Source organism: Macrotis lagotis, chromosome X (assembly GCF_037893015.1).
Source record: "Macrotis lagotis isolate mMagLag1 chromosome X, bilby.v1.9.chrom.fasta, whole genome shotgun sequence".
Lineage (NCBI taxonomy): Eukaryota > Metazoa > Chordata > Mammalia > Peramelemorphia > Peramelidae > Macrotis > Macrotis lagotis.
This window is the reverse complement of record NC_133666.1, coordinates 698,806,379-698,822,748: the sequence shown is the minus strand read 5'-3', so window position 1 is coordinate 698,822,748 and position 16,370 is coordinate 698,806,379. Positions and strand designations below refer to the sequence as shown.

Genomic DNA, 16,370 nt, shown 5'->3' with positions numbered 1-16,370 from the left:
TGTGAAATCAGTTTACTGAAGTGGGACTGGTTGCTCCATCATTATGGTTTGGTGTATAATCTTCAAGGATGTTTCTAATTAAAGCATTTGGTTATGACGGTGTGAGGATAAAAAGCCATGGCATAATGCAGATTCCAGTCTAAGGTTTGGGCCTCCCAGGCAACATCCACCTACTTGTTCAGAGACTGCCTCAGGAGAGGGGTAAGGATGACTTCCTGGTAGGAGTGAATCAGTGAGAGGACAGCTTCTACCAGGGACCCTTATATTTTCAGATGAAGCACAGAGGGCAGGTAAGTAAAGATGGAGCTCAAGATCTCTGGCATGGGGCCGCTAGGTGGTGCAGTGGATAAAGCACTAGCCCTGGAGTCAGGAGTACCTGGGTTCAAATGCGGTCTCAGACACTTAATAATTACCTAGCTGTGTGGCCTTGGGCAAGCCACTTAACCCCATTTGCCTTGCAAAAACCTAAAGAAAAAGATCTCTGGCACCTGTGAAGGATGGAGACCATCACCCTAGGAAAGACCAGCACTCTAGCAGAGCCATCAGTGGCAGCCTCCCTGAATCTCTTGCTCTTTGCCTGTGTACCAGCTAGGCAGGTAATGACAAGACTCACCCCACCCACTCTACCTTCAATTCCACTTCATGCCCCCACAGCCTGAGGATGGTGTTGAACCACATGATGGCAGCCTTGACATGGGTGAGGCTCTCATAGGTGTTCTGAAGAAGACAAGTTCTTCCCTTCCTGCTTTGGTGCTTATCTGGGAACCAGACCAATGGAGCTCAGCCTCCCATGTCTACCTCCCCACAGGAGTGAACCCAGAGCAGAAGCTCTTTATCTAACCCCTCCAACCAGCTTGCCTTTCAATGCCTTTCATTAGCATTGGTCTCCTTTGGAGCTTTCTGTATTTTGTTTTATACATTAAACACCATCTCCTGAGAAGAGTGGTTCCATAGACCACTCAGATGCCAGAGGGGCGCAAGATACAGGAAAGGCCAAGAGCCCATGTCTAGAAGTTTTGTCCTTCTGGAGGGGTCCACCTTCCCCTTGGGCTTGCGAGGAACCTCAGCGGGAGGCCCAGAATCTTGATTGACAGCATAGTCCCACCTTGGGACAGAGATCATTGTGGGCAAGTCTTTCCTAGAATCAAACCTAAATTGAACTTTTGACAATTTTTATCCATAGCTCCTGGATCTGCCTGGGGACAATCCTTCACATAATTGGAGGCAACCAGTTTATGAGGCTTCCCTCTTCCCCCTTCTATTCTACTGAGGCTTCTCTTCTGCAGGCAAGACATCCACAGTTCCTTCAACTGATCAACAGTGAGGCCCTAGGGACTTTGACCATCTTCATGGCTCTCCTGTGTATGGTCTCCAGTTTTCCTAATGCACTTCCACAAACATGGCACCTAGAACTCTGATGAGGTCTGACTAAGGAAGCGGATAGTGGGACCACCAGCTCCCTAGGTCTGGACACTCCCTCCTGCCAGGGATCTCACTGGTCCTTTCAACTGATACAGCCCATGGCTGACTCCTTTGGAGTCATCTAAACCCTCTTGACTGACCCCACTAGGTTTCTGATGCCCAATGCAGAAGCAGGAGTCTCCCAAAGCCACAAGAAAAGACTGAGCACAGAGTGTGGCCATGGCACAGTGGCACCCAGCGAAAACTCAAATGATGCCCTTCCTGTCCATCAGTCAAAAGTCCTCTGAGCTCCCCAGGGAGAAGCTGACTCTGGGGCTGGAGATTCCTACAAAGAGTGGAGAGAAGCAGCCTAGAAGGGGGAGGCCATCTGGGGCTGCTCCTTTAGTGTCCTGGCTCTTGTCTGTCATGGAAGCTTGGTGGCCGAGCAGAGCCAGTGGTCTGCAGTCAGAAAGGTCCGAGTCTAAATCCTGCCTCAGCATAGGCTAGAAGTTACTCCATCTCAAGCTGTCTCATGGAGATCATAATGCAGTCAACTTTTAAGAGTTGCAAGGGTCAAGTGAATTAATACATGTAAAGTGTTTTACAAACCTTAACATGATAAATACTATCTAGTAATGGTGGCAGTAGTAGAAGTAGTAGTAGTAGTAGTAGTAGTAGTAGTAGTAGTGGTAGTTGTAATATTGGCGGTAGTAGTATAGTAGTAATTGCAGTAGTAGTGGTGGTGCTAGTGCTGGTAGAGCTAGGGACCCCTCTAGGAAGATCAAGCCCCACCCCCTGCCCTATACCTGTCAGCACACAAGTTTGCCTACTCAGAAGTCAACTGAGAGGGCATGGGAGGCTCAGCGCTGACTGGGGCCTGGGTCAGACACTACCTTGAACTCAGGCTGCTGCCTTGGTCACCCTGGCGATCTTCTCCAGTTCTTGTTTTATATTCATTAGTAACTTTTCTGTGTTAGTCTTGTATGGCTCAGGACTGGGCTGCAATTGGAAAGGACCATGATAACCCTGCACAAGATGGGTCTACTCCCTGGTGTTCCCACAACTCCACTAGGACATTGGCATGTCACCCCCAGAAGCTTCCCTGAGCTCTGCACAGCAACCTCTGATTTGGGAGGCTTCCCCTGGGCTCCCTCCCCACCCTAGACTCCCATTCCACCAGAGCCTCAGCTAATGCCTTTCCTGTTCTCCTCAGTGTCTAGGGCTCTCCTCCCTGCTGGACTCTCAGCAAACATTGACCTATTGTATCCCATTCCCAGTGGTCAGAAGAGCTCTTTTTCCTACCCCCCCCCAGGGACCTTCTACAGTGGGGGCTTCACCAAATCTTTGACTGCCTGCCTGCCTTGGCTTAGGACAATAACTAACAAAATCAACTATACAAAGAGAAGGTCAATTCTCAGCTTCCCCACAACCTTGACTGACCTCGGCTGCCCCCAGTAAGAATTCCCACCTTCCGAATGCTGGTGTTTTTGTCTTTGCAAAGTTCATTAGAAGCAGTCTGGTGGAAACTAGTATTGACCAACATCTCACTGACCACCACCCACAATAAGATCAAAATGGATCCATGATTTCTAGAAAAGGGAGAATAGAATTTTTCTCCTGTCAGATTTATGGATGAAGGAAGAATGTTTGACCAAACAAGAGATAGAGAGCACTACAGGATATGAAATGGATAATTTTGGTTACATTTAATTAAAAGGGTTTTGTACAAAGAAAGCCAATGCAGTCAAGATTAGAAGGAAAGCAGGAAACAGGAAAATTTTACAGTTAGTTTCTCTGGTAAAGGCCTCACCTCTCAAATATACAAAGAACTGAGTCAAATTTATAAGAACATGAATCATACCCCAATTGATTAAATGATCAAAAGCCAAGAACGGGCAATTTTCAGAAGAGGATTCAAAGCTACCTATAGTCATGAAAAAAAGTGCTCTACAATTTGCAATTATGCCCAAAGGCAACAAAAATGTGCATACCCTTTCAATCTGCAAGACCACTACTGGGTCTCTACCCTGAAGAGATGATGAAAAAGGGTAAAAAATATCACTTGTACAAAAATATTCATAGCAGCCCTGTTTGTGGTGGAAAAGAATTGGAAATTAAGTAAATGTCCTTCAATTGGGGAATGGCTTAGCAAATTGTGGTATATGTATGTCATGGGACACTATTGTTCTATTAGAAACCAGGAGGGATGGGTTCAGGGAAACCTGGAAAGAGTTGGATGAACTGATGCTGAGTGAGATGAGCAGAACCAGAAAGACACTGTACACCCTAACAGCAACATGGGGGTGATGATCAACCTTGATGGACTCGCTCATTCCATCAGTGCAACAATCGGGGACAATTTGGGACTGTATTCAGAGAAAGAACTGTAGAGTTTGAACAAAGACCAAGGACTATTACCTTTAATTTAGGAAAAATAAAACCTATCTTATTGTCTGATCTTGCTATCTCTTATACTTTTTCTTTATTTCTTAAGGACATGATTTCTCTCTCATCACACTCAATTTGGATCAATGTATACCATGGAAACAATGGAAAGACTGGCAAATTGCCTTCTGTGGGGGTGGGTGGGGGAGGGATTAGGGGAAAAATTGTAAAACTCAATCTTTCTTAAAAAAAAGTGCTCTAAATCACTATTGATTAGAGAAATGCAAATTAAAACAACTCTGATGTACCAGTCCATAGCTATCAAACAGGCTAATAAGACAGAAAAGAAAACTACAAATGATGGTGGAGATGTGAAAACACTGAGACACTAATGATTAGATTATTGGTGGAGTTGTGAACTGATTCAACCATTATGGCAAGCAATTTGGAATTATGCCAAAAGGGTTAACACTATGTTTACCCTTTGATGCAGCAATACAGCTATTAGATCAGAAATTAAAACACAAAATGGAAAAGGACCAATATGTACAAAAATATTTTAGTGGGTCTTTTTGTAGTGGCAAAAAATTCAGAATTCAGGGGATGTCCATCAATTGGGGAATAGCTGAGCAAGTTGTGGAATCTGATTGCAATGGAATACTATTGTGCTTTAAGAAATGTTGAGCAGGATGAACTCAGTAAAACCTGGGAAAACTTACCCACTCTGATGCAAAATGAAGTGAGCAGAACCAGAAGGTTATACACAGTAGCAGCAATATTGCCCAGTGATCATCTGTGAGTGACTTAGTTATCATCAGCAATCCAATAATCCAAGACAATTTCATGATGAAAAATGATATCTATCTCCAGAGAAAGAACTGATGAGTTTGAAAGCAGATCAAAGCAGACTATTTTTTTACTTTTTTAATAGTGTCTTTGGAATGTGTTTTTTTTACAGCATAACCAATACAGAAATAGCTGCATATGTATAAACTATATCAAATTCCCTGCCTTCTCAAGAAGGGAGAAAAGGAGGGAGAGAATTTGGAATTCAAAATTTTTAAAAATCAATGTTATAAAATGACATGTAACTCTAAGGGAAAAACTTAGTGGAAAAAATTAAAGTCTGGGGTGGCTAGGTGGCGTAGTAGATAAAGCACTGGCCTTGGAGTCAGGAGTACCTGGGTTCAAATCTGGTCTCAGACACTTAATAATTACCTAGCTGTGTAGCCTTGGGCAAGCCACTTAACCCCACTTGTCTTGCAAAAACTTAAAAAAAAAGAAGAAGAAAAAATTAAAGTCCATTAACTATAAATGGGTCTTTGTTTTCTCTTCTCAGTAAGAGTGTAATCTCTCTAAGGGTAGGCCAACATTGAACAATCCTTTGAATTACCCATCCCAAATTGAGTAGAGTAGAAATAGACTGATTTCTTGTCTTCTTACCATGGAGGTAAAAAGGCAGGAAGATGACATTAATGACTGACTTATGGGTCCTCACCTGGGAGTCCTAGGTATGGAACCAGGAGTGCAGAGTGCCAAACTGTCCATGTTTAAGGGGCATTTGTTTCTGATACCAGGGCAAATGGCTGGACTGGTTCAAATTATTGTGTACCTCTCTCTGCCTCCCTGTCTGTCTCTGTCTCTGTCTTTCACATATACACACATACATACACACTTTCATTACACTCATTACCAGGTTCATAAGTTGACCCACAGACGGTTTAGATTGTTGCTAGAAAACTTATTGGGATACATTTCTTCCTCCTCTCAACAGGAAGGGGAGGACGGGAAATGTGGAGTGATTCATACCTCATTAAGACATATCTTGGCGGCAACTGGCTTTGTCTAAGGATTTCTGTGTTTTATTATAAGGCAGAGTTCCACTGAGGGTGAAGGGCCAGGAAGTTATGATTGTGGCCTAACAACAGAAGGCAATGAGAAAATAAAGTTTAATAGATCAGACCTGCCCCTTCATTGTCCTGGAGGGCTTTCAAAGGAGAAACTATCAATTCAGAACTATTTCTAAGTCTTAAGGCCTGTCTGAGCACTGAGGGGGAAGGGATTTGCCTAGGGTCACACTGCCACTAAATTAACATTCAAACCCAAGACAGCTGTAGGCTGTAACGTGCTTAATAACTGGCTCGAGGGGGCCAAATGCACTTCTAAGATGAATCTGCATTATTGACATTTTATCCATTGCTTTCTCAAGTCTATGCATCAACAATCAATCACTTAGAGTGTGTTTCATAGTGTAGCATTTGCTGATCTACAAGGTTCACACTGAAAATTTAACAATCAGCTCTCCCTAGCTAATTTGCACTGACTCCATAAACCCTGGGGTCTTCCACTCTTGGGTCAGCCATCTATCCATTATTCCACATTGACATGCAAAAAAAATCCACCTATTTTTTAAAAGCTTGTCACCCTAAACCCCTTGGGTTGAAAAGCATGGACCTTGGTGACATAAGTAGTCTGGAAGGCCTAAGTTAGAATCCTACCTTAGGCTGAATCTGGGACCTAAGGTGAATTGTTTCCCCAGTCTGTCTCATTTGCAGAATGGGTATATTAGCTCCTCCTTCTCAGGGTGGTGAGAATTCTCTGGACATCCACCAATGTTCAGGCAAACCTTAATCCAGACTATACAAGCATGAATTGTCTCCAAATCTGCAAACTAAGGAGTGCCAGCCTCCCCAGGAGAATCAACCTGTGGGTTATGGGGCTCATGGGGTATCACTGATGAAAAGGAACAGTTCCAGAGATGGGAAAACATGGAAAACCTGATACAGGTGGGGTAAGGGGAACCAAAGGAGAATGATGCTGCACTGAGACAGAGTGTACTCCTCATCCTCCTGAGAAGGGTGTGAAGGACTGCAGGTACATCATGAGGGAAATTCCCAATGCAGGGCCAGGAAGGGAAATTTTAGAATCAAGGTTTCACTTGTATTTGTTGCTCAAAAGGAGAGAAAACAAATCTTTGTTAATTGGGAATATTTTTTAAAATTTCCTTTAAAAATAAACAACCAATGTGAACCAGCCCTCGATTCCTGTTCTCAATGTGCTGAGCCCCAGTCTGTGAGTTTATGCATGATCATGCCTGCCCAGCCCCCTATGGGGGGCTCATTAATGGGGGCTCATAAATGAGAGCTCAGCCACAGGGCTGTGGGTTTTCCTGGTCCTGAGGGTCACTTGTACTCATGAGGAGAGTGAAACCCTCCTTGTAGACTCTCAGTAGAAGAAGGTTCAGCTTGACCACACTCTCTTTTCATACATTCCTTTTTATGACTGCATTTCCTTCTTAAGAAGCTGGCAGAGGAAGGGTAAGGAAGCATGGAGGGCCTGGTGTTCCTTCCCACTAGGTCAGCTGGAAAACTCTGGAGCTCCCAACCTTGTCAGGGGGAGGGTCCCCTCAGATCTCAGAGTAGTCTGCATTGAAGGGCCCTCAGACTCCCCATTCTGCCAAGTTCCCCCCATGCTCCAAAGCTGTGAAAGTCCAATCAGAAGACCAGAGAAACTTGGAGGAGCCTGGCCCTGCTCCAAGAGCAGGCCACCATGGAGAGTGGCTTCTTTAATCAGTGGGGAGAGGGCCTTGGGACTCTCTCCAGACATTCATGTGAAATGTCTCCTTGAATGCCCTTATGGTTCATCTCTTTGAATAATAGAATGCTTTGTGTTAGTTTCATCAATATAATGCTATGGAGGGGTGGCTAGGTGGCCCTGGAGTCAGGAGGACCTGAGTTCAAATCTGACCTCAGATACTTAATAATTAGCTGTGTGGCCTTGGGCAAGCCACTTAACCCCACTGCCTTGCAAAAAATATATAATGTTATGGAACTCTTATATGGCATCTGAGACCAAGAGAAGAAATGTATGGGGGTCATGGCATTCATCAGCAGGTGCCAAAACCTTGGGGTCCCTTGTTCTGACTGATATGAGGAAGAACAGCAGAGGGATTGAGGAGAAGCTCCTCAGGGGAGTCCTTTAAATGCTGGGGACCTCAGTGTTTTCCTCTGTCAAATGAAGGCCAGAGGAGATGATGTGGAGGGTCCTTCCATCTCTTGGCTATGACTCTGAACTGAGGCCCACTGTACTGGTGAAGCCTGACACATTAGCAAAAGATTTTCTAAATCTGTTGGGCTATAGGAGCAGACACAAGTGCAGAGACTGAAAGGACAGATCTTAACCAGGTTACTTTCAGTGACATGAGTAGAGAGATAAAGGGAGGTGATCTGCAGAGCCCCCACCTCCCCAGTCTGCTTCTGGTATGGTGTAGGCTCTGAACATGCCCTTGTGCTGGGATTCTAAGAGAGGGATGGGGGTTCCCTGTGGCAGACCAGTGTACCCGGGGGTTCACCTTATATGGCTCCCTTGAGCTGAGTTTCTTCCAAAAGGGTTTGTTCATGGCCCAAAGGGCTGGTCACAAGGTCAACGTTGCCTAAAACCTGGATAACATCCTCTGGGCCCTTCCCCCAGTCAAGGAGCCTGACCCAGCCCAGGTCTCAGGAAGGCTGCAACCTGAAGAAGAGAGGTGAGTGAAGATGCCAGATTCAGGACCAAGGTCAGCACAAATGTCCACCATGGAACAGAGAAGGAGGTCAGAGACCAGAACTCACTTGTACCTGGTCACTCCTCTTCTGGAGGAGGGAGAGGAAATAAACACTGGACACTCTTGTCAGTCAGTTCCTGTTTGTCCTCAGCACTGAAATAAGGCTTCAGTTCACTGGGGAAAGCAAGGCACAATGAGAGAGGGCCCAGCAGAAGATCCCCAGAAAGGGTCCCAATGTCCAAAGGCAGTTGGAAAGGCCAACTGCCATTCTCAGGAAAGTTCCAAAACCTCAACTGGATGGGATTCATCAAGCACTTCTGCTGAGCTCAAGCCAGGATGGCTCCAGAAATTTCTGAGGGTGGGCAGGCCTGGCGCAAGGTCTGTTTTATAGTTGGTGGTCCACCAATACCTGCTGACCACAGAGACAAGGAGGAACCTGCCTTTGTCCTGATGGACCTAACATGGACAGACAGGAAGAGTTGAAGCACAGGTGGTCCAGCCCCAGGAGAGCCAGCAGCCATCTGATGGGTCCCTCCACTGGTGAGGATGAACTCAGCCTGACCTTTAGCCCATGCCCATGGCTAAAAGTATGATTCAGCCTGGACTAGAGCCCAGGCCCACCACCAGGTCCACAGCTAAGAGGATGAACTCAGCCTGGGCTAGAGCCCAGGCCCATCACCAGGCCTATGACTTAAGAGGATGAGCTCAGTGCAGGGTAGAGCTGGGGCCCTGGCTAAGAGCTTGTGTCCATGGCCATCCTTAATGGACCTCCTGCCTGCTTTCCCTCAGTTGTCACTCTGACCCTGAGAACCTCTCATGTCCACCCTCCCTCTTCCTCTGGGTTCATTCCCATGAGGGAATCCATCCCCAATCATGCTATCTGTGTCTAGGATGGGCAGGTGCCACCCGACCAGGAAAAGGCCAAGAGCACCCCAGTGATCAGTGGGCTCCCAGGGCTGATCTCTGAGATGGGATCTCATCTACTCTGACCAAGGGTCCCAGGCATGGCCCAGCCTAACTGAGATACCAGAGCACAGTCATCGTCAGGTAACGCACAGGAGAAACAAGAGAATCAAGTGACTCTCACTTAGGGATCACCTGCCCAACACCAACAAGGCACTCAGGATGGGGTTCCCCCAAAATGAAACAATAACTGCTCAGAAGAGCCACCAAGGAGAGATTTCAAGTCCAAGCTTCTGAGCCAAGTCTGGTTCTAACCATGATGGGTGGAACACTGTCCCTCCAAACTAAATGGAATATCTTGCCTGGCGCCTTGGCATGAGACCTTAACCCAACTGACTTTGCTGAGGGCATGTGCGCCTTCCCCCAAGCAACATGGAACCACAAACTATGTAGTCACACACCCCTAATCCCAGACTAGGCCCCAGAAAGAACCCTCCCCCCCCCCCCCAAGCCCTCTTGCTCCAGGGTCTAAGTGCCAGGGTTTATTAGATCTAAAATTTCTAAAACATTGTCAGACTCCAAGTGAAGACCCATGCAGTGTGGAACCACCCCCTGCAGGAATCTAGAACTTCCCACAACTCTGATAAGGAATAATAGTGCGGGTTTGGAGGAAGATCTTCACCCTACCCCACCCCAGGCCAATACTCAGTCTCACTCTTGATTGTTCTGTGTCACCTGACCCCCCCACACCCTCTACTCATTGTACCCCTCATTGGAGGGAGCCCAGGGCCCCGGGCCCCAACCTGTTCTCTTGAAGGAGTTCCAGAAAGGAAATCATCCCTGCTGATTGCAAGGAGGCTGCAGCCAGATTGTCCAGTGGCCGGGTGAAGGCAGCCCCAGAAAGCCCTTCCTACTTCAGAAAAACCCCTCCAACTCACCAGGAGATTAACAGTGAGCTCTGCTTTGTAGGTATACTGAAAGTCCACCTGGTCCAAGCCTTGGTGGCCAGATAGACCTGCATGATGCCATTGCTTAAGTAGCTTCAGAGAAATAGCCTGTGGCCAGAAAGGAAGCTGGGTCACAATGGAAGAGCAGCAGGCCTCCCATCCCCCATCCTCCATTCCTTTAGAATAGAGGAAGCTCCAGGGGGCAGGGTACCTGGGAGGCAGGTACCTGTCTCACTGATCTGCCTCCCTTAGATGCCCAGCCACCCGAGTGCCCCTGAGGCACCCCCTCCCAGAAGGCAGCCAAGCCAGACTTGGGGCCCACAGACCAGTGAGGTCACCTGGGAGGATGAAACCTTCTTTGTAATCTCGTTCACATGGGACAAGAGCATCCTCAGGTGAGAGTGATCGGCCATACTAGCATAAATTCCCATGAGGGCACTCTTCGCCACCTCCCTCTTCCAGGAGTAGTCAGTCTGAAAAGGGAGCAAAGGTACCCGTCTCCCCCCAGCCTCTTAGCTAGGAGGTCCAAGAGAGTTCAAGGCCAAAGGCTTCCCTTGGATTGGAAAACAATCCCCTAGAACTGGGGTCCACAGCTGCCCAGGCCTGGAAGGCTGTCTGGGACTCTGGACATTTCCTGACTCTCCTGAGGCTCATCTCCAGTCCCTGGACTGCCCCCTCAACCCCTGGTTATCGAGACTTTAATCCCTCCCCCCATCAAAATCATGATTGCAGATAATCTGCATTAGATTTTTAGGTATGGAAAGAGCAGTGTAGCTCAGTAGGGAGAGTCAGAGGTGGGGGGCCTGAGTCCCAATCCTGTTTCCTTAGAGGCCAGCAGGCCAGAAGACCTCTGAGGACCCTTCAAATTGAAAATCCAAGATTCTTTGCCCCTGCATCACCACTGCAGCCCCCCACCCCAGCATACAGCAGGTGCTTGACTAACATTGAATTGAATTAATGATAGCATGAAATGAGGTGGGAGAGCCTCCCTGAAGCACCCCCAGACCAGACTTTCTGGTTCCATGTGAGGGGCCTAAAAGGATCACCTTCCAATGTTCAATCTAGGACCCAACTCAAGAACTCCCCAAATATCAGACTGGGAGGAATGTTGGCAACCAGAAGACCAAAGAAAGGTCCAGAAGAGGTGCCACAGGGGCACTTAGGTGGCCAATGGATAGTGCACCAGCCCTGGAGTCAGAACCTCAGGAGAAAGTGTGTGACCTCGGCCAAGTCAATTAACCCTATTGCCTCACAAGTCGTGACAGAACCTCCCCCTCTAGTTTCTGATGAGGCTGTGAACACTGAGATTGTGGCCACCTCCACCCTGGGCCTCAGGGTCCAGGCTCCTCACCCTGCAGGCACTGATGGGCCAGGAATCTTCTGTCTCTTCAATTTTCTCCAATGTTGGCATGGTGGTCACCCGAACCCAGACAGAGAGTCTCAAGCAAAGGATAACTCCCTGGAGGAGGCCAGGGGAAGATGAAGAGCATGGGCCACTGTGTACATTGGCCTGGCTGGAGGTGTCCTGGTCTAGCTGGAGGGGCCCTGGTCTAGCTGATGGGGCCCCAACCTGGCTGGTGGATACTGGCCTGAGCTGAAGGGCCCTGGCCTGGCCAGTGGATGTTGATCTGGCTGGAGGGGCCTTAGCCTTCCTGGGCTTAGGGCTGAGAATTTCCCCATTGTTAACTCTCTAGAGAGCTCACCTGTTAGTGCTTCCAAATGGAATGAATTTCCTGGAGGCCCCTGCCCTAGTCTCTTCTCCAGGCTCCACGTGCCCATTCCCTCCACTGGTCCCTCTCTGGGCAATGACTCCCAGGCCCTTCTGCTCACCAATGTCCTTTGTGACAGGCAGTGCCCAGATGTGGTCACCAGGGAATGAGGGAGCAGTGGGGGGGCCTCACCTCCCTCTCAGACTTGTTCCTGTGGTTGGTCTTAATAGCTCCATGAGCTGCGTCTCCACTTTTGCCAGCCTCCTGGTCCATGGTCAGTGGGAAGCCTAGCACCTAGTAAAGGAAGACTTAGAAGGAATTGAGGAGAAGGGGAGTCCCCCCCAGGCTGGCAAATTCCCCCACTCCTCAAATGATCTTGCCCAGAATCTTGAGCCTAGATTCATAGGCCATCTCCAAACACGTCCCAGTGGACAATTCTCACCATTAAAGATGGGCAAACTGGCCAACTCCAGGACCAGTAACCGGACTCTGCCCCTGATGGAACCATGGAGGGCAAGGGGCGAGGAAAGCACCTGGTGCCAGCTTGAGGACTGACAGATTCCGAAGGAGGTGGGGACCTCAGGATGCTGAATGAGGCAGGCATTCTGGGACATGGGTTTATCTGGTTATTCCAGGGGAGGAGTGGGAGAGAGAGAACCTTAAAGCTTGTAAATTTTTAAAAATTGAAATAAAACACCCCCTTCAGATTCATTATCTCAAAACTTTCAACACCACAAGGAAGGTAGCATGGGCCAGTGGACTTCAGAGTCTGAGATCCTGGGTTTGGGCCTCAGTTGACACATGTGATCCTGGGCATCTGAGCCTGTTTCTCTACCTATCAAATGTCCCTTTGCTTGGTAGCTCAACTATTTTAGTAGTCGCTATTATTCCTGTGGTACAGATAAACTGAGGTCCAGAGAGAACCCAGAGAGGGCAAGGGGCTTGATAAGCCAAGTTCACAGAATTCTCCTGATGCCTGTTTGCAGGGAATTGTTCCCTTGGAGGGAACCCCATCTATTATGCACCATTGTCCCCACTTACTGCTGGGGCCCCTTTCCAGGGATGTGTAGTATCTGAGCCAAGAAGGATGACAGCCATCCCTAGCTCCAATGCTCTCACCTTGAGGTGAAATGACCTAGGGAAAGGCACACACCCTCTCTATGGCCCATTTTCCCTTCACTTTAAAGCTTGCCCATCTCAACCACTGAAAAGGTCAATTGTTGGAGCTCCCAGTCTTTTCTGCTTCTCATCAAAGCCAGCCCCACCACTGACGGAACCAGCAGAGAACCCACCTTTGTTGCTCAGTGGCTCTCGTAGCTGCCGATCTAGAGGATCAGCTCCCAGTTTTGGCTCTGGCTCCATGGGGTCTACATTTTGTTTCAGTAGATTATATAATCTCAATGCATAATATCCCTATTCTATATGTCATGAGATTTCCAACTTTCATGCACAAATTACCCCAAGTACAGTGTCACAATGACATTCTTTGGTGTCTCACTGATATCAGGAGAGTTCCCTTTTGTAGCTACAGATGTGTCAACACTAGATTCAAAAGTAGAGGAATAATCTGACCCCTTTCCCAACAAAATGTTAATTTAGTAAATTGGTTTATCCTCGCCCCAATCATGTAGGTAGATGACTGGAATCCTCTCCAAAACCCCTGGTTCTGAGTGAAGCTAGAAAGCAGCCAATGAACTACAGGACCCCTCAGGTCCTGTTGTTGCACCTGCAACAATTCAGGTGTGCATCTCTGAGGAGTCACAGGTGCTGTGAAGCAGGGGAAGCCCTGCTTGAGAGCTAGAAAGGGTTGGAAGAGAGAAAGTGGCCCCTTTGAGATCCTGGAACTCCCTCTGGCACAAATGAATAGGTGGCAAATCCCAGTTGGAGCCTTGGCTCGGTTTCATTGGACTTAATGCTCTTGGTTTATCTGCTCAACAGTTCTCAGTTTTATGTGGTACCAACCCCAGGATAGAATGAGACAGGACCTTTATAATTAATAAACTAGCTGGGGTGGGAAGGGATGAAGGTAAAAAAAATCAATGGGTAAGGATTTCTATCTTCAAAGCACATTTTTAAACATTAATCTACCCTCAAAGTGTATGTGTTTAAGAATTTATAGATGAGGACACATGCAGAAGAAAGCTAAATGTTTTACATCTTTGTTTAGGGTTTTGCCCATTTCTACTAGTGAAAAGAATTTTGTAGAATGCTGATTATATAGTGGTAAAACATAAAACATTAAACATTGGGTCCTATTCCAAGTCATCGCTTCCACCATGGTGTCACTACACAAAAACACATCACATTTTGTAAACATCTTTGCTTCTGATGGAATCTTTATAAACAAATTTATAAATACACATATATACATAACTTCTAGGGGGTCTGCATATAATTACCATGTCATCATTGACCAGGTCTTGACCATGGAATTTTAGACATGTATATACATCCTTCTTCGAGATGATCTGGATGAAGATGGGGGTGTCATCGTTGGCCAGGTCTCAATGATGGAACTTTACTGCTGCAGGGGCACACTCTCTTCTCTTGATAGACCTTGGCCTGAGCCCCTGAGCCAGTGTGATGGATAATAGGAAAGGCGTTGGCTCAGGACACTACACAGGACCATCTAACACAAAGACAGGTGCCTACACTTTTTTTCCTAGAGTGTGGACACTATAAATTGTTGGTGTGTTCACATGTGTGTTTTCTTTATCATTTGGTCCAGTTCAGTGATGCGGATCTCTAACTCTTTGTAGGAGGAAGACCAAAGCCATTAACATCTAATAGATAAAGTCAGAAGATTTGAGTTTCAGCTTGAGTTCTCTCTACTGATTAAAAGACCTTTCCATTTTTCCATCAAAAATGGGAAAAGTCTCAAAAAATAGGAATCCTAGGCTTGTGGAATACCACAACTGGATGAAATTAAAGAAATCATCCAGTAGAATTTGTAGAGTAGGAAATAGACACAGAAAGCTGAAGTGGCCAGCCCAACTCAACACACATAGAAAAGTGTTGAGCCCCAAATCTGATCACACCAAATCCAGGTCTCCTTAATCCAAGTCTGGTGCTCCCTCAACTCTTAACATTCTGCTTCGATCTCCCTGTTTATAGCATGCTCTGTTTCTAAAGGTATTCCTAGTATATGCTGATTAATGTCTTAGCTATATGGAAAAACGTTGATTAATGTGGTTTTTCTGACTCGACCTTTTACTAGAATGGCATGCTCCCCTCTTCTGGTCTATAAGAACTAAAGAGTAATCAAAAGTAAAAAGAAAACATGTAAATGTTATTTTTCACATCATTCTATTTTAAATCACCAAATCTGTCAGCCATTTGGAGATAAAAACAATGGATTGGGAACACCCCTGAATACTAGGGATACTAAGAAAGTTGCATCTCGGTGGATTCTAGATTGCTGCTGATTCACTTGATGGATTATCCTCTTCTTTCCCTCTTGCAACTCCTCCCCTCCTGTCCTTGGCTGTTTCACCAACTGCTAAAGCCTTCTCCGGAGCAGGAAGAAGGGAGGATGGAACTTAGTCCCTTTGGTTTCTGGTAAGCAGCACTGCTCTTGTTGATTTGGATGGGAAGAAGGTTGACAATATTTAAAAGGAAATTTCCGAAGTCTCCTGGTTGATTTACTCATTTGACCTCAGCAGAAAGATTTGAGAGCTGGCTAGCTTCAGAATTCTGATCCTTCCATCTTGTTTCAGTTGCTTCTTTAAAAGGAGGAAAGTTCAGTAGTGATTTGCTTTTCCTTCTGGTTTCCTAGGTTTTTGGGTCCATGTATCAACTCCAAGCTGAATGTATATAGTGTTGAGGAAGGGTGTGATACCCCAACCTTGATCCTTTTCTACACTCCAGGCCATGCTGGAATCTCTGAACTCCAACTCCAAGCTCAGCTGGGGTCTGGCAGCAGTGATGAGGAAAGAAGACTGACCAGGCCCCGAAGGGATCAGAGCTTGTTTTGGAAACCATGCTGCCCCCCCATCCTTTCACTTTGTCAGAACTAAGGCTGCCCCACTCTGGGGTCAAGAGTTACCGGGCTATTCAGTCTGTCATGAGCATTTGGAGTCCATTTCTTTGGAAGCAATGGGGATATTCCCTGCTTTCACTAAAAACGGAACAAAAGGAACGGCCTCTTCAGTCAGTAGCCTTTATCAATGTCTCTCTGTTACAAAAGGGATCCCGACATAAGGAGATGGAGGGAACATGGTGGTGTCCAACCAGGAGAGCAGCCTGATCCTGTCCCCTTTCTGCCTTTCTCTCCCTCCTCAGCAGAGCCCACCAGCACCCTGAGCAGCGACAGTCCTGGAGTGTCTCCTGGGGAGGAGGTGTCCTGGACTGGACATAGCTGCTGTCTCAGCCTGGGTCCCCAGGGTTTCAGTGGTTGCCACAGGCTCAGGCCAGTGTAGTTGGGAGTTTGCAGTTTTAAGGACCGGGCACTGATGGGGGATTGGGAGCCATGAGTGGGAGGCA

The 16,370-nt window shown here is 46.9% G+C and overlaps 1 protein-coding gene across 1 annotated transcript in view; it reads right to left on the bottom strand.

The window, feature by feature from the left end:
• Window positions 1–5,080: 5,080 nt before the first annotated feature.
• Window positions 5,081–16,370, bottom strand: part of LOC141499636 (maestro heat-like repeat-containing protein family member 2A) — a 38,420-nt gene continuing 27,130 nt past the window's right edge. The window contains 9 exon segments of the mRNA XM_074202297.1: window positions 5,081–5,518; window positions 7,380–7,476; window positions 8,411–8,503; window positions 9,339–9,409; window positions 10,171–10,287; window positions 10,518–10,652; window positions 11,531–11,638; window positions 12,081–12,182; window positions 16,180–16,336. Of these exon segments, the coding sequence (XP_074058398.1) occupies window positions 5,081–5,518; window positions 7,380–7,476; window positions 8,411–8,503; window positions 9,339–9,409; window positions 10,171–10,287; window positions 10,518–10,652; window positions 11,531–11,638; window positions 12,081–12,182; window positions 16,180–16,336 (1,318 nt within the window).